The sequence below is a fragment of the Mustela erminea genome, chromosome 2, assembly GCF_009829155.1.
Source record: "Mustela erminea isolate mMusErm1 chromosome 2, mMusErm1.Pri, whole genome shotgun sequence".
NCBI lineage: Eukaryota > Metazoa > Chordata > Mammalia > Carnivora > Mustelidae > Mustela > Mustela erminea.
The window spans coordinates 19,459,461-19,477,781 of NC_045615.1; the positions used below are offsets into that span (position 1 = coordinate 19,459,461).

The 18,321-nt window shown below is 37.2% G+C and overlaps 1 protein-coding gene across 15 annotated transcripts in view; it reads left to right on the top strand.

The window, feature by feature from the left end:
• C2H4orf51 (chromosome 2 C4orf51 homolog) overlaps positions 1–18,321 on the top strand; it is an 82,765-nt gene that overhangs the window by 12,667 nt on the left and 51,777 nt on the right. For 14 of the 15 annotated variants that reach the window (XM_032332425.1, XM_032332432.1, XM_032332433.1 and 11 more), the window contains exons 3-5: positions 14,081–14,139; positions 16,031–16,088; positions 17,128–17,201. In XM_032332425.1, coding sequence (XP_032188316.1) covers positions 14,081–14,139; positions 16,031–16,088; positions 17,128–17,201 — 191 coding nt within the window. Of the gene's footprint in view, positions 1–14,080; positions 14,140–16,030; positions 16,089–17,127; positions 17,202–17,490; positions 17,828–18,321 lie in introns of those variants that run through there. The other variant, XM_032332441.1, reaches the window with a different exon arrangement.

The following is an 18,321-nucleotide window of genomic DNA, read 5'->3' on the forward strand; positions in this document are numbered from 1 at the left end:
TTAATCCATTGTGAGGTAATTTTTGAGTATGGTGTAAGAGAGTGGTCTAGTTTTATTCTCTTGTGTGTGGTTGTCCAGTTTTCCCAACAACGTTTATTGAAGATATTGTCCTTTTTCCTCTTGGCTTCTTTGTTATAAACTGATCATCTATTTTGTGTGGGCTTATTTCTGGGTTCAACAAATAAAGATCAGACATTATAAAATGGCAGTACAACAAACAGAAATGGTTAAATGGTTCAACTTTCTCTCCATTTACATTCTAAGGCAGATACTAGCAATTATTTTTTAATTAAAACTTCTCTCCAGCAGGAGCAATTGATTCTGTGGTGGAAGACAGACTATAAGGCAGCACTCACCAGCTCTCTCTTTACCTTCTCTTGTTCTTAGCACCACACTGTGTCCCCACCCCTGAATCCCTCTAGGATGTGCCCAAGTTACTCTTGGAAAAGGGTACACTGGCCTCCTTGATTCTTGCCATTCCGGGAGATATAATAATATGACCCAGATGTGACATGTGTGAAATCTCCTTGTGATATTTCCTTGACCACAGAAAACAAATTCCAAGTTCCTGAAGCAGCTCTCTGAACAGGAACTGTTTGTATGGTATATGGCCTTTTATAAGGAAGGGTTTAGGAGAACATTAATATTTTAAAAGGGCACCATGATGACAGTTTGTTGTGTTAGTTCAAGAGTATTTGTATCCATGTTTAACGTCCTTCTTTTTTTTACCTATTCTTTTCCTTCCACTTTTATTCTGTGAAGCCTTCTCTAAACCTTGGAAGATTTCTAAAAGCAGAAAGAACTCACTAGACTACCCTATATGCCATGTCTTCACACATAGAGAGCTTAAAGCATAAACAGGATGATATCAGGTGTTTCTGATCACACTTGTGATAAAATTCCAATTCCTTACTAAAACCTCTGAGGTCTTACATGAATGGGACCCTGCCTATCTTTCTGGTTTCATTACATGGTTCCTCCTTTTTGCTCACCTGCTGTTCCAGTTACATTAGCTGCTGTTAGCAACTTGAAAATGCTAAGCCATTTCCTACCTCGGGGCCTTTGCACATACATTCTCTTCGTTGGAATGCAATTATCCCAGCTATGCTGAGCTGTATTCTTCAGGTGTGAATTTAAATGTCACTTCTTCAGATGGGTCTTCACAGCCCACCATATTTAAAGTAAATTATTCATACTCTTTCCCTTTTAATTTCTATCTTGGTGTCTTGCTTGCTTTCTATGCACTATTGTATTAGTTTACTTGTTTATTTTCTCTTTCCTTTTCTAGAACATAAGCTTTATGAGATCAGAGACTTGTCTGTGTTATTTGCTTCTGTATCTCCAGCACCTGGGACAGGGCTCAACATAAACCAGATGCCCTAAGTTATGTCGAACAGTGGTTTTTATGGACTTTCCACTGTAGACTTTCCCCACAACATATTTCTCATACAGGCAGTTTCTTATTTGGAATTTGTCTTCCAAAAGGGAGTTTACAAAATGCTTTTAAAAATCAGAATGCAATTTTTACAGAAGCAAACTTCCAAGAACTTATTTCCAATGACAGCCTTTAGAATCCTGTGTTGTGCCACATAAAATTGTAATACCTTAAAAATTGAGTAAATAAATAGCACCTGGTACTGTTGCGTGTATACACGATTTTAGTTATATACACTCCTCCATCCCCCACCCCAGATCGGCAGTGGATTGAAAGAGATACAGCTAGGCAAACCCCAAATCTGAAAATACACATGCAGTAGTATAAACAAGATATGGGAAGCATGATTGCGGATGAGAGGGAGAGAGGAGAGAGATAAGTGGTACCTGTAGGGCCTAAGGCAGGGGAACGACCTTCCATTTGGTAATGTTGGTGTCTTGTGGCTCCCAAGCTTTGCTAATCTTGTTTCCATAGTGTCTCAAAGATCTACGCCCCATTTTGGGGTCATTTCCAAAGTTTATTGGTCCTGGAGCTGGGGTCCCAGGATGAAGGTGGAACTAGATGGGTTAGGGCATGGCCAAACAGAGGAGGCTCTTCCACAGGTTTTCTAGTCTACCTGAGAAAGGGGCAATACTACCTGAGAAAGGGGAATAAGAGAGGGGTAAAGAGCAGCCAAATCAGGCAGCCTGTGTCCCCTGTCCTGGGAGAGACTCATAGCTCCTCAGTCAAGGCTCCTTCACAACCAGGCCAGCTTCTGCCAGGTAGAGGCTTCAGGGAGAACCTTCCTCCTCCAAAGCCTCCTTGGAAGGCAGAAGTGGGGCCAACAGGAAAGAGTCTCACCTCCCCCTCAGCCACCAGGAGAAACTGTGGAATGAAACCTCCCCCCGCAAAGAGAAACCGGGTTCTGTCTCTCTTCCACACGGTCCCGTGCCTGCCAGCTGAGCTGCTTCGACCCTGAGATCCTGAATTTTCGCTGCTACCATAGGCACTGGCAGTGGCGTTCTTGCCCTTTCCGCACCCATCCCCCCACACCTGTTGCCTGACAGGGACTGACTTTACCGTTTTGCTCCTGGTACAGCCCTTCAAGATTCGTTCTGCTGGGGGAAGGAGACTCCTCAGGTTTAGTGTGAATGTCTTCATTGTCTTTTCTTAGAGCCATCCTTGTTTGCCTTCTATTGTTGCCAGAGGAAAGCTGCCCTTTTGGGATAGTCGAGGACTCAGGCAGGGCCAGGCCAGCAGACCGAATCCCCTAGTGCCCTCAATCTTCTTCCTCCTCCTCCCACTGCAGAGCTCCGCAGCCACTGGCTGCCCAGGTGTGCAACTGAGGGAACAGGGTCACTTAGAACAAGCCTCACTCACCTCGGAGTTCCCACATTCACTCCTGTTGTAAGCTGTCACAGCAGAAGGATCTTGGGATACTGAGATCTGGTTTGTTTCCTGGCTCATTTGTATGCCTTGCTGGGGGCGGGGGGATGGGGGTGGAGGTGCATTTCTTTTAAACTACAGAAAGAAAAAAAAAAGTCTCACATTGGCCACCAATAAATCTAGATAGCCTGAGAAGCAGTTTGCCTGCAATTGATGTCCTCACCACATTAAAAATGACAGATAGGCTGACTGATTGCCAGCACAGGCCCCAAAGAATCCCAGGAATGGGTCCCCAGACTCAGGAAATGCCAATGTTCCTTTCAGGTGTTGGGAATTTCGTTTTGCTCTCTCTGACCATTTAAAATTAGGAACCAGTCTAATAAATGGTTAAGTGAGTTTGTCAGAAAATATTCAAGTGTAAGGCAACAGTTTCCAAATTCCCTGCAGAGACTGGACACAGAGGAACATTGGCAACCAAGCCTGTTATTAAGAAGGTCACAAGATGCCATCTGTTCCCGTGTGCACCTTACTGTTCAAGCATAACATCAACGAGGAGCTGGCTGCAATAGATTTTGCTTGTGAACGTAAAAGTCAGCACTATAGTGGGGACCACAGTGATTTCAGTGGGCTTGTGTGAACAAACCATGCTGTCTGCCTATGGGATGCACAGGGTTATATGGGGAGAAGATGGGAAGAAGACAAAGCACTGTTGTTGGGTCTGTTTTTGCTTATGGCTCAAATGTAATTTGGGAAGATACTTGCAGGTCTTCCCAATCTTTTTCTGTCTGGTTTTAGCCATCTACAAAATACGGTCATAGCACTCTTTCTTTACCTATAATTATGACAGTAAGGTAGATAAAAAGACCTTATTCTTTTATTGACTTCATTTTTTTATCTATAAAGAAGTTGAAGGAATAGCACAATCAATATTCACTCACTCTTGCCTAGATTCTTCAGTTCTTAATATTTTGTCACATTTGTTAACATGTAGCTTTATCCTTATCTCTTTATTCTGATACTTGTATATACTTCTTTGCTGAACTTCTGAGAGTACATTACAGATATCATAACAGTTTATCCTTAAATACTTCAACACTTACCTAAGAGTAAGAATGTTCTCTTACATAACCATCCTACTGTTATCACACTCAAGAAACTTGATATTGATAGAATAATTTTTACTTAATAAATGGACCATGACATGCCTTGTTCTTAAAAATCTGTCAGGAAAAGGCTTGTTCTGTCATCAACCCCAATGGTTAGCAACTCTCTCTTTAAGACACTTCATATTTTTGAGGGACTTTGAAAAATCTAATGAAAGCTCTGGGCCCTATCTTCAGAAAAACATCCGAAAAGAGAGTTCTGCAAGCCAACAATGCATGCATCTTGGATCCCTCCAGGACGTCCATGGACTCTAGGTCAAGTGTTATTAATCTTTGATCTAAATTCTCCTCTCTTGTGTACATACAGTTTAAGACCATAGTTCTCAGGAAAGTTTAAGAATAGTTTGTCTTCCCTTTCCAACATTGTTTTGTGTTCAGGAGTCTTCATTTCAAGAAACCCAGAGTTTCAAGGAATTCAGAGATGTGTAGGTAGGAGATCATCCCCAATCTATGAGAAGGAATCTCAACCAGAAATATGGCTGAGTGTTATATTATGACAGACACCCAGGAGGTGGACTACATGATTAGAAGACCTAAAAGAATACTACTAAACTCGAGGGTCTCTGATCCTGGAAGCCCTGAAGCTCACAGTCCTACCCTTGCTTTCTTGACAACATGCTGTTAGAAACCAAATACTTGCAGCATTCCATCAGGATTGGCACAACATTTAAGGACCTAATATGTAAAGGTGGAATTTGTTGGATGTTACTAACATCGTTACTTTCATCAACAAAATTGCTCAGTTTGGTTATAATTCTAGGACTGGGAAGGGGAAACAGGGAGGTGAGTAAACACTAGAAAATCAGGGTAAGAGTAAATGTCCTTAATTAAAAGGCTGGTTAAAACTACCACTGTCAGGTTGCACTGTGGGCTCTATTTTGTCAACTGTGAACTCACAAAGAAAAAAAGTCACTAGCTAACCATACAACAACATACGTGGGCTCGCTGGTGTTCCTCTCCACAAGTGGACGAAAGAAAACAGAGATATTTCTAGCTCTGAGAAATGACCAAGTTTGGGGAAATGATGGACATACATGCTTTTCCCCCCCATAATCCACCAAAAAAACTTTCTGTAAAACTTTAATATTACAGAATCATATCATTTACTAATTACTGATTATCTCATGTAATTCTTGAAAGGAAGGGTGACATAAACTAGTTAAAGCCTCTGGCAGGCCTGTGGGATTTATAAAAGTCTTACAGAGCTTTGAAGGCTGAAGATTCACAACCAATGGAGTAATCAGAACTAATTGTGCAGGATAAACTTCTTATCCACCTGCTTTTACTTTAGCTATGAAAAAGTGGGATTTTCTTGAATTTTACTAAATAATTGTTGGACTCTATATTTTGACTTTAGCTTGAGATATCTTGTTTTTAAAAATTTATCAGCATAAAATTGCATAAATAGCAATAAGCATTTGAGAAAAATTGTTCCTCTCCCTTGACTCATTCCTAATGAAGAGACTGCATCATGTTATGCCAAGCAAGGCCTGTTTCTTCCTTTAAACCTATATATATATGATTTATTTATTTTTTAGAGGTGGGGATAGAACACAAGTGGGAGGGATAGAAGGAGAGGGAGAGAGAATCTTAAGCAGATTCTGTGCTGAGCATGGAGCCTAGTGTGGGGCATGACCCTGAGATCATGACCTGAGCTGAAACCAAGAGCTGGATGCTTAACCAACTGTGTCACCCAAGCACCCTGATCTTTATTTTTAATCAAATTAAATTTTTTCTCTTATTTTTAAAATCAAAATATACCAGAGAACTCAACATGATCAGTCATTAGGGAAACGTAAATTAAAACCATTGAGATACCACTCCACATCCATGAGATTGGCTGTATCCACAAAGACTGATAATAACAAATGTTGGAGAGGATATAGAGAAGCTAGAATCTTCATTGATTGCTAATGGAAAGTGTTGGAAAACACTTTGACAATTTCTTTTAAGTTAAACATAAACTCACCATAGGATTCAACAATTCCACATATAGGTATTTACCCAAGAGAAATGAAAACATATATCCAAAGACTAGCACATGAATGTTCACTGCAGCATTACCTATAATAGCCAAAATGGGAAATAACGCTTATGTCTATCAACTGGTGAAGGGACAACAAAATTTGGTATATTCATACAATGGAATACTGCTCATTAATAAGAAAGAACAAAATACCAAATAGCTACAATGTGAATGAACCACAAAAACATTATGCTTAGAGAGGGCAGACATAAAAGGCCACTTAGTATATGATTCCATTTAAGTGTAATGTCCAATACAGGCAAATCTATAGAGAAAGTAGGTTAGTGGTTTTCTGGGGCTGAGGGTAGAAAAGGAGATTAGCCATAAATGGGCATGAGAAATCTTACTGGGATAATGAAAATGCTCTAATACTAGATTATGGTATTATGATGATGGTTGTATAACTCAATAAATTTACTTGAAATCATTAACTATATACTAAAAGTAGGTCAATTTTATGATATGTAAGTTATATCTCAACAAAAAAATTTTTTCAACAAAACTGTTAAAAAAATGTATCATAAAATTGTAAAAAATATACCTCTTCAGACCTTGAGAAAAAATTATTGCCTTAGAATTTCAGCATAGCCTTGGTTCCTTCTGACTCTAAAAGTACAAGCTGTGTATTATAGAAAGTTCCAGGCATAAAAATGTTTAACTCAACTTACAGTTTCTGGTTCTGCTTATAAGGAGCTTAGAAGATGCCCCTCCATTCTAACAACAGGTAAAAATCTGAACAGAATTAAAAATCCACAACTCTTCTTGGATTCATAAGAAAGGTGAGGACACAGGGCAAACTGCTCCCCCTAACATTAGAAAGATGAAGTGAATATAAGTAGTCCTAGCTTACCAGAGTGAGACTCACCAGCAGAAACCACAATAGGAACCAGTAACAGGGTTTGAATATCTGAACTGTAATTGAGGAGTTGCTGGAGACTCAGTGCAAATAAGTCTGGGGGTTGAAAACTCCAGAGGGACCTAACCATATGAAAGTCCCTATAGTATTGTGAGATTTATCTCTAGGAATTTGGCCAGGTTATCACAGTAAATATCAGAGAAAAATTCCCTAGTGCTTCCAGCATGAAAAGAAGAAATTACCATTTTGAAGGACTCCAGAGTACTATGTTCTTCTTAACAAGGGCTGCCCTCAGGATAAACTATTTTACCAAAGTCTAATCTGCCAGGGTGTTCAGTTAGGGTACCCTTACTGAGCTGGTGAAAAAGAAATACCAAACTCCAGCCTACCCTAGCCTTCCATGAGGGAGAAGAAAAATACTCAATTCTAGGCCACTCTAGCCATCCTGTTCCACCTAACAGGGGAGGAAAACAAACAAAAAAACCACTTAGAAACACTTGTGAAGTTCACTATCCAGAGGCAGAGGCTCACTAAAAGACTGAGACTGGGCACCTGGGTGGCTAAGTGGGTTAAGCCGCTGCCTTCGGCTCAGGTCATGATCTCAGGGTCCTGGGATCGAGTCCCGCATCGGGCTCTCTGCTCAGCAGGGAGCCTGCTTCCTCCTCTCTCTCTCTCTGCCCCCTCTATGCCTACTTGTGATCTCTCTCTGTCAAATAAATAAGTAAAATCTTAAAAAAAAAAAAAAAGACTGAGACCTAATCATAGGACTGTAGAATGCTTCCCCTCCTCCTATACCCCACTACCTCATTATTAAGGGCTTATTTACAGCAAGTTTTTTCCTCAGTACATCATGTCCTGCTATCAAGAAAAAGTTACAAGACATACTAAAAGGCAAAACACAGTTTGAAGAGCGAGCAAGCATTAGAACCAGATGTGGCAGGCTTTGTTATTATTAGGTCAGGAATTTAAGACAACCATGATTCATATTCTAAGGGCTCTAATGGATAAAGTAGACAGCATACAGGAACAGATGGGCAATGCAAGCAAAAAGATGGAAATCCTAAGAAACAACCAAAAGAAATGCTAGAGATCCAAAACACTGAAAAAAAAAATGAAGAATGTCTTTAATGGGTTTATAAGTACAGTGGTCATGGCTGAGGAAAGAATCTCTGAGCTTAAGGTTTTCTCAGTAGAAACATCTAAAACTGACAAGCAACAAAAACAAAGATTGAAAAAAAAAAAAAAAAAGAACAGAACAGAATGCCCAAGGACTGGAACAACTACAAAAGGTGTAACATATGTGTAATGGGAATACTGGAAGGAGAAGAAGGAATGGAATAGAAGAAATATTGAACAACTAAGAATTTCCATTTCCACAAATCAATGTCAGACACCAAAGCACAGATCCAGCAATCTCTGGGAACCCTGAGTAGGGTAAATGTAAAACAAACAAGATACTTACATCTATGCATATCATTTTCAAACAACAGAACATAAAAGTTAAAAAAAAACTCCTGGAAGAAGCCAGAGGGGAAAAACATCTTACCTATAGAGAAATAAGAATTGTATCCAACTCTCCTTAGAAACTATGGAGGCAAAAAGAGAAGAGCATGAAATACTTAAGGTGCTGTGAGAAAACAAAACAAAACAAAACCCACCAACCTAGAATTCTGTACCTTGTGAAATTATATTTCACAAATGAAGGAGAAATAAATACTTTCTCAGACAAACAAAAAGTTAGGAATTTGTTGCCAGCAGATTTGCCTTGCAAGAAATGTTAAAAGTTCTATAAAGAGAAGGAAGATAATAGTTCAGAAATTCAGATCTATAAAAAGAAAGGAAAAGCACTGAAGGAGGTATAGGTAACGGTAAAGTAAAAACTTTTATTTTTCTCATTCTTAATCTAACAGATAATAGTTTGTTCAAAATGATAATAGTAACAATGTATTCAACCATGCAGGCTTATGTATGTGTCTTACGCATGTATGTGTCTTACTTCAAACAATGTAAGGGTTGGGGTATTGACCCTCCTGCACAGTAGAAAATCCACATATAACTTTGATCACCCAAAACTTACCTACTAACAGTCTGCTGTTGACTGGAAGCCACTGATAACATAAACAGCTAATTAACACATATTTTGTATGTTACAGGTATTATATACTATTCTTCCAATAAAATAAGCTAGAAAAAAGAAAATGTTATTAAGAAAATCATAAAGAAGAGAAAATACACTTATAATACTATACTATAAAAAATTCATGTATAAGTGGGCCTTTGAAATCCAAAACCAAGCTGTTAAAGGGTCAATTGTATATGTACTTATTTATGCTTAAATATAAGAGAAATGAATGACAGCAATGCTACAAGAGATGGGAGAGGGTAATTAGGAATATTTTATTATTATAAGCTACTTGTACCAGTCATGAAGTGGTGTAATGTTATTTGAAAGTGCATTTGGATTAGTTGTAAATGTATACTGCAAACTCAAGGGCAACCATTAAAAAAGTAAAAAAAAGAAGTGTAATTAAAATGCCAAGAAAGGAGAGAAAAAGGAATCATATAAAATGCTCAGTGGATAAGGCATTGGCGTCCTAAAATGCTCAGTTAAAACCACAAAAGCCTGAAAAAGAGTGAAAGACAAAAATAGGAAAAAGGAACAAGGGCAACAAATAGAAAACAGTAACAAATATGGTAGATGCTAATTCTGTTATATCAAAATCACTGTGAACATCAGTTCACACTAATCAGTAGACAGAGATTGTCAGTGGATCAAAAAATAAGGCCCAATTATATGCTGTTTACAAGAAACCAACTTTAAATATAAAGGCACATATAGATTAAAATAAATGAATGGAGAAAAATATGCTATGTTAATACTAAGAAAAATGAGGCAAGAATAGATATGTTAATTTAGATATATATATGATAGTTTGTAATATATATAATATAATAGAGATATTAATTTCAGACTTCAAAAGAGGGAGCTTATCAGGAATAAAAAAGGGTACTAAATAATAATAATTATAAAGGCATCAATCCTCCAAGACGATAAAATAATCTTTAATGTTCATGTGCTTAACAACACAGTGTCCAACGGTGTGAGGCAAAAGCATGGAATTGTAAGGAGAAACAGATGAATCCACTGTCATGGTTGAAGACTTCAGCATATCTCTATCAGAAATGGACAGTTCCAGTAGTAAGGACATAGTTGAACTCAACAACATATCAATCAATTAGATATAATCACCATCTCTTAGATGACTTCATCCAACAACGACAGAACACACATTCTTTTAAAGGTCACATGGAATATGGACCAAGTTAGACTACATTCTGGGAAATAAAACACACCTTAAAATTTAAGAGAATAGCAATCATAGAATATTTGCTCTCAGACCACCGTGGAATTAAATTAGAAATCAATAACAGAAGGATAAGTGGAAAATCCCCAAATAAGTAAACAACAGATTTCTAAGTAACATGAGTCAAAAAAGAAATCTGGAAAAGCTAAAGAAATATTTTGAACTAAGTGAAAATGAAAACACAACTTACCAATTTGTGTAATGTAATAAAAGCAGTGATTGGAGGGAAATTTATAGCATTGATTGCATATATTAGCAAAGAAGAAAAATCTAAAATCAACCTAATTTCTATGTTAGAAAACTCAAATAAGAAGAGCAAATTAAATTGAAAATAAGAAGAAGAAATCATAAGAATTAGAGCAGAATTCAATACAATTGAAAATAGGAAGTCAACAGAGAAAATTAAGGAAACCAGGAGCTGATTATTTGAAAAATGAAGAATTTCTAAGGGGGGGGGGGGAAATACATTAATTACTAATATCAGAAGTGAAAGAGAAAACATTGCTATAGACCCCATGGACATTAAAAGAATAATAAAGAAATATTATATATAACTTTATGCCCCCAAATTTGATAACTAAAATGATGTCTTCCTTGAAGACACAAGCTGCCAAAACTCACACAAGAAAAAACAGTGTGAATAGGCTTATATCTATTAAAGAAATTTAATCAGTAATTAACAACCTTTCCAAGCAGATGGCACTAGGCCTAGATGGGTTCACTGGTGAATTTTACCAAACATTTAGGGGAGAAATTATACCAATTCTTCACAATCTCTTTCAGAGGACTGAAGGTGAGGAAATAATTCTTAACTAATATAGTGAAGCCAGGATTACGGTAATGCCAAAGCAAGGCAAAGACTGCAAAAAAAGAAAACTACAGACAAATATCTCATGAATATAGATGCAAAACTCTTCAACAAAATATTATCAAATAAATCCAACAATGTATACAAAGAATTCTATATCATGACCAAGTGGGATTACCCCAGGCATGCAAGGTTGGTTCAACATTTAGAAGTCAATTGATGTAATCCATCATATCAAGAGACTAAAAAAGAAAAATCACATGATCATATCAATAGATGCAGAAAAAGCATTTGACAAAATCCCACACCCATTCATGATTAAAACAAAAATAGTCTCAGTAAACAAGAATAGAGAACTTCTTCAACTTATGAAGAAAATCTACAAAAAAACCTATAGGTAACATCATAGTTAATAGAAACATAAAGCTTTCCCACTGAGATCAGATAGTGTTCTTCTCTCACCTATTCTTTCAACATCATGCTGAAAGTACTAGCTAATGCAGTAAGACAAGAAAAGAAAATGAAAGTTATAGAGATTGGAAAGGAAGAAATAAAACTGTCTTTGTTCACATATGAGATATTATCTATGAAGAAAATTTTTTAAAATGATTAAAAAAAAACCCTCTCTTGGAAATAATAAATGATTATAGTAAGGTTGTAAGATACAAGGTTAATATACAAAAGTTGATTGCTGGGAGGCCTGGGTGGCTCAGTGGGTTAAGCCTCTGCCTTCGGCTCAGGTCATGATTCCAGGGTCCTGAGATCGTGTCCCGCATCAGGCTCCTTGCTCGGCGGGGAGCCTGCCTTTCTCTCTGCCTCTGCTTGCCTCTCTGCCTGCTTGTGTGCTTTCTCTATCTCTCTTTCTGACAAATAAATAAATAAATAAATAAATAAATAAATAAAATCTTTAAAAAAACAAAAGTTGATTGCTTTCCTATATGCCAGCAATGGACAAGTGAAATTTAAAATTAAATTCAGTGCAATCACTTAATCCTCACCAAGTTATTTTGTGGAAATCAACAAAGTGAATCTAAAATTTGTGTGGGAAGGCAGAGACAGAATGGTCAATACAATACTGGAGAACAAGAACAATGTTGGAGGGCTGACATTACGGAACTTCAATACTTACAATAAAGCTACAGTAATTAAGACAATGTGGTATTGGCAAAAGAATAGACATACAGATTAACAGAACAGAATAGAGGGCCCAGAAATAGACCCACATAAATATAGGCAATGTATCTTTGACAGAGGAACAAAGGCAGTGCAATAAAGAAAAGGGCCTTTTCAAAAAATTTTGTTGGAACAACTGCCAAATGGAAAAAAAAAAAAAAAAGCCACATGCCAAAAGGAAAAAAAAAAAATCTAGACATGTTCCTTACACCTTCACAAAAATTAACTCAAGATGGATCATGGACCTAAATGTAAATGCAAAAGTATAAAACTCTAGAATATAACATAGGAAAAACCTAGATGACCTTGGCTATGGTAATGACTTTCTAGATACAACACCAAAGGCATGATCCATGAAAGAAATAATATATAGGCTGGACTTAATTAAAACTAAAAACTTCTGCTCTGCACAAGACAATGTCAAGAGAATGAGAAGCCACAGATAGGGAGAAAATATTTGCAAAAGACACTTTTGGAAGGAACTGTTATTCTAAATATACAGAGCCATCTTAAAACTCAAAAAGAAGAAACAAAAAACTGACTAAAAAATGAGCCAAAGACTTTAACAACCACCTCACCAAGAAAGATATAAGTATGGCTAATAACTGGGCACCCGAGTGGCTCAGTTGATTAAACATCCAATCATGAAATCAGCTGAGGTCTTGATCTCAGGGTCATGAGTTCAAGCCCTGCACTGGGCTTTGCACTGGGCATGGAACCTCCTTAAAAAAAATTTTTTTTTTAAATTAAAAAATACACACGCACACACACACACACACACACACACACACGGGGGGGGCGTGGCGGAGAGAAAGAGAGAGACCTTCTTTAATAGGTGAATAGATAAATGAACTGTGGTACATCCAGACAATGCAAGATTTATTCAGCACTAAAAAGAAAGAGCTATCAAGCTATGGAAGACATGGAGGCATCTGATGTGCATATTACTAAGTGAAAGAAGCCAATCTGAAAGGCTAACCACTATATGATTCCAACTACCTGACATTCTGGAAAAGGCAAAACCATGGGTACAGTAAAAAGATCAGAGGTTGCCAGGGGCTGGGAAGGAAGAGGGATGAATAGGCAGAGCACAAAGGATTTTTAGGGCAGTGAAAATATTCTGTATGATACTCTAATGATGGACAAATGTCATTATACATTTGTCCAAACGTGTAGATTGTACAGCACTACAAGTAAACTGTAATGGGAAAGGTGATTGTGATGTGTCAGTGTAGGGTCCTGCATTTTAACAAATGTCCCACTGGGGTAGGGGAATGTTGGTGATGGAAGGCTATGCCTGTGTGGGGGCAGGCGTATTTAGAAACTCTATGTATCTTTTTCTCAGTGTTGCTGTGAACCTAAAACTGCTCTAAAAAACTAAAATCTTTAAAAATAAAAAGAGCAGCATTTGAAAGGTTAACTATTTTTAGATTGAGAAAGGGGACATAGCTAATTATTTTTAGCTGAATTAAAACTCAAGAAAATTAACAAAGACTGAAACACATCTGCTACTTGAGTCTTCAGAAAAACCTCACTAAGAAAGCCAAAGGACATGTAAAACTGAGTTATTTTAATAATATTTTTAAATTATAGACTTATATAATTTCAATGTCTCCTAGCTGTTATCAGTATGGTTTTCTTTTTAAAATAAAACTGAAACGTGTACCATTAAAAAAAAAATTACCTCTACCCACAAAAGCTCCAAAGTATTTACTATGAATTAACTTTTCGTCACAGTTTTGTTTTACCTCTTACTTTTCGTTGGTCAAATTCTAAAGGGAAATAAGGCACATGTGTACAATTTATTTGTATGGGTATGATCAGGAGTATAAGAGATTTTATCCTAACATTGGGTTTAATCCTTGTTTTTCCTCTTTATATGTATGCAGGACTATTTCCTCAAATAACCAGTTCTTTTAAGAATGCACCTGATGTCAAACACAGTGTGGTAAGTCCAAAATTTCTCAGCCATCATTTACATGGAGAGAGCTTAAATCATTGTACCTTGCATATTTTATTAAAAAACAAAGTTGGAGTTGTTTAGAATTATTTATTCATCAAACACTTGTTTATGAGTGCTTATTTATTGTGTGTGTAACTTTCTTTTAGGCGATGGGGTTAAAAAGTAAACAACCAGGGTTATAAACTGTTAACTGAAAAAATAAAATAAAATAATAAAAAATGTTACAAAAACACCTTTTGTCAGATTTTAAACTTTCAAATAGTACAGAGGAATAGAGACAAAGTAAAAAGTATCTGAAATCCTTTCTCTACCCTCAGGGATAATCACCATGAACATTTTAGTGAACTTCCTTAGAAATGTCTTCCTATGCTTATGCATAGACAAAGATAACACACACACATCCATGTGCACACACACACACACACACACACACACACACACACACAAGATACACTGATGGGATCTACTGTCCTCTGATCTGCTTTAATCACTGAATATTTTCATGAACATATTCTTTCAGTGTTAGCAATAATATTTACCATTTTTATGGATATGTAAGATTTCATGGACTGGATATATCAAAATTTTTAAATCTCTCATATTGCCAGGCATTTAGGTTTTTCAAACTGGCAACTATTATAAACAATGCAGTGGTGAATAAATTTAAATATAAATTTTTGCAGTTATACAATTATCTCCTCAGGGTACTTTCTCATAAGTAGAATTCTCGGATCAGGAGTTAAGCTTATTTTAAACTTTGATATATGGCCAAATTGCCTTCTAGAAAACTGGCCTCATGCACCAGCAGTACTCAACAGTGGCTGTTTTCCTATATTTTCTCTAACAGTGGTTTTGAAAATAATTTTAATATTTCCTACTTGGATAAAGATATTTTAATTTCCTTTTAACTTTAATTTCTTTATTAGTGAGTTTGAGTGTCTTCTATTAGTTATTCATAGTTCTTTTGTGATTATGGTCAATTCTCATAATTTGAGATAGTTATATTTTCTAAAGTCCTTACTAACACTGAATTACTGGACCATTGCTCCTAGGAGAAATGTAGGGCCAGGCTCCTGTGAGTCCCTGGTCACAACATTTTCATCAACTGTAAATTTGTGTTTATGTGTGTCTCTATTTAAAGATACCTTATTTCATAAGTTTGGTTGATTCATTAACTTTGTACTTACAGCCAACAGCACTCTAACTCATGCCTAAATGAAGTTGATCTAACAAATGTGTTTTCTCCATAAAGCACATCAAAATCTTCTTCCACTTAGGAACGTCACACAGCATGTCAGCACTACACTGGGGGCCATTTTAAACAGTGAAATCACCAACAAACCACATAAAAATGCAGAAAATGTGGCACTATATAGCCCCCCCAAAGGACATTTGTTTAAAGAGGAGAGCTGAAATAACACTGAGAAAATGCATGTCAGGTGACTCGAATTGTTTTGTGCTCTCTGAATGTCCTTGAATGCCTCCCTCAAAAATGCTGCATATAATGACTTTGGTGTTACAAATAAATTTTATAGAGTAGGAAAACTGGAAAACCTGGAATCCATGAATAATGAAGATTGATTATATTCATTTTCTTTGCCCACATTTCTGTTAGGGTGTCTTGCTTTACACATTGATTTGTATGTGCTACTTCTATATTAGGATAGTACCCTTTTGCCTATCCTATTTTATCAATATTTTCCCCATTTTGTCTTTCTATTCTACTACTGTTAGTGTCTGTTATTACAATGGCTTTTGACAGCAGTATCAAAAACTGCCTTTTGAATGAGGAACCACAACACTGGAAAAGCAGTTTTATTAAATTTCTATTGTTGTGAAGGTGGTTGGTATTTATTTTTATCTCTCTTTTTCATAGGTACACCAAGTTCTGTTTGGTGATTTTTCTACAGCACGTCCAAATTATGAAAAATCATGTAAGTCCTGTCCCAAACTATCACTTTATATCATGTTCTGTCTTTATTTTAATTATGGTCTTCATCTGATAATTTCCTCCCTTCCAGAGTCTGAGGCCATTTAAGGCCTTCTGCATTTCTGCTTCTTTCCTGCTGCCATGCACCGTGTTACTTTGTTGTACCTCTCCTAACAGTAAGGTTGGCAGGATGCAGAAATAAGAGGAGGGAGAAATCCCAGACAGACATTTTCCAGCAACAGCTTTGAAAAAGAGCATATACGTGAGAAGGTTGTGGTGGTAGTAAAAGTTGGCGGGGCTGGAGGTTAGTATGGATGTGAGTGTTTGGAACTATTGATTAAAAGTGACTTAGAAGCTACCCTATGACCCGGCAATTGCACTACTGGTTATTTATCCCAAAGATACAGATGTAGTGAAAAGGGAAGCCATATGTACCCCAGTGTTCATAGCAACAATGGCCACAATCACCAAACTGTGGAAAGAGCCAAGACGCCCTTCAATAGATGAATGGATAAAGAAGATATGGTCCATATAATACAATAGAATATTATTCAGCCATCAGAAAGATTGAATACCCAACTTTTGCATCAACATGGATGAGACTGGAGGAGATTATGCTGAGTGAAATAAGTCAAGCAGAGAGAGTCAATTACCATATGGTTTCACTTACTTGTGGAACATAAGGAACAACATGGAGAACATTAGGAGAAGGAAAGGAAAAGTGAAGGGTGGGGTTGGAGGGGGAGACAAACCATGAGAGACTGTGGACTCTGAGAAACAAACTGAGGGTTTCAGAGTGGAGGGAGGTGGGGGGACGGGTAAGTCTGATGCTGGGTATTAAGAAGGGCACGGATTGCATGGAGCACTGGGTGTTATACGTAAACAGTGAATCTTGGAACACTACATCAAAAACTAATGATGGACTGTATGATGACTAACATAACACAATAAAAAAAGTGATTAGGAATATTAGTAAGTTTCATTTAGTCATCTCACGGTAGACTATCACAAGCACGTACACACTGCCTGTCTCTTTCTACTAGGTATGAGAATTAAAAAGCCAGTATCTAAGAACCTGATCAACTACAATCAACTAAGGAAAGACTTTCTGAAGCACGTAAGAATGTTTTTGCTTGTCACCCAACAGTGGATTCCTGGGGTGGTGTCAGTAAGTGTGCACGGTGTGGAAGCAAGGACGGTGGTGTGTGTACGTGCAGAATTGGTAGGAAGGTGATCCCAAACTTATAATCATGTGACTAACAGAAAAGTCGACTGTTCTGATGAGCATTCTTTCTCAAAGCATCATGAACATTCTTGTATCGATTTCTCCATTTGTTGTGGAAACAAGCCCCAAAGAGGCTTAAGGTAATTGGAAATTTCTCTCCTACTGCCCAAATTTTCATCAGCGTTATCAGTGATTTGATAGATTCTGCCTCTTGCAAAAAAAGGCAATGAGTTCTCAGATTGTCCTTCCTTTCTGGGACCCACCCTGGGTGCCCACTGTCCTGGGCTCACTCTCCTCAGATGCCTGTTCTTCCATATCCAATGTCTACATCTCTGTTCCCCCTCACATGATCCTCCAGAGCAGGGACTTTGTCTCGCCTGATCAGACTTTCTCAAGATCCAGTAATTTTTTTTTTTTAACAGAATGCTAAAATGGAATTCTTTTTATGTCTTAAGAGTTCTGGCAGAGATTCCTAAAGAATGAGTTGAAAAAAAGGAATAAAAACTAGTTTTCTGCAAGCACTCTACTAACTTCACCTCATTTAATATAAAAGTTACAATTATTCTTGCTATCTTCTTCCTTTTTTTCTAATATTTACCTTTAAATTGACTTGAAAAAATCCTAGCCTCACCCTAGGTAATTATACTTGTGACACCATGGATTTGGTACTCTAGTTATGTGTATTAGAAAAAAACAAAACAAAACAAAAACCTGACCATTAAAATAAGAAGTGTTACTCAAGTACCACCTAACATTTTCACAAGAACCCCTGGTTGTATAAACATATCACTTTGGAAAATGCTCGTCTATGGGCACCAACTAGCTAATCTGATAAAGTCAGCTAATGGGGCAGGGTTGGACAACCCACCTGGGTTCCCAGGTAATTAGTCCATTGAATGATGGCCTTCCAGAAATTGTGCACTCTTCTTGACTTTTCTGCTGTAGTAGTTGATAAGTTTCCCACAGAGCATGGCAAGCATGAGAAGGCAGGGCCGTGGCAGGCTGTGGAGGG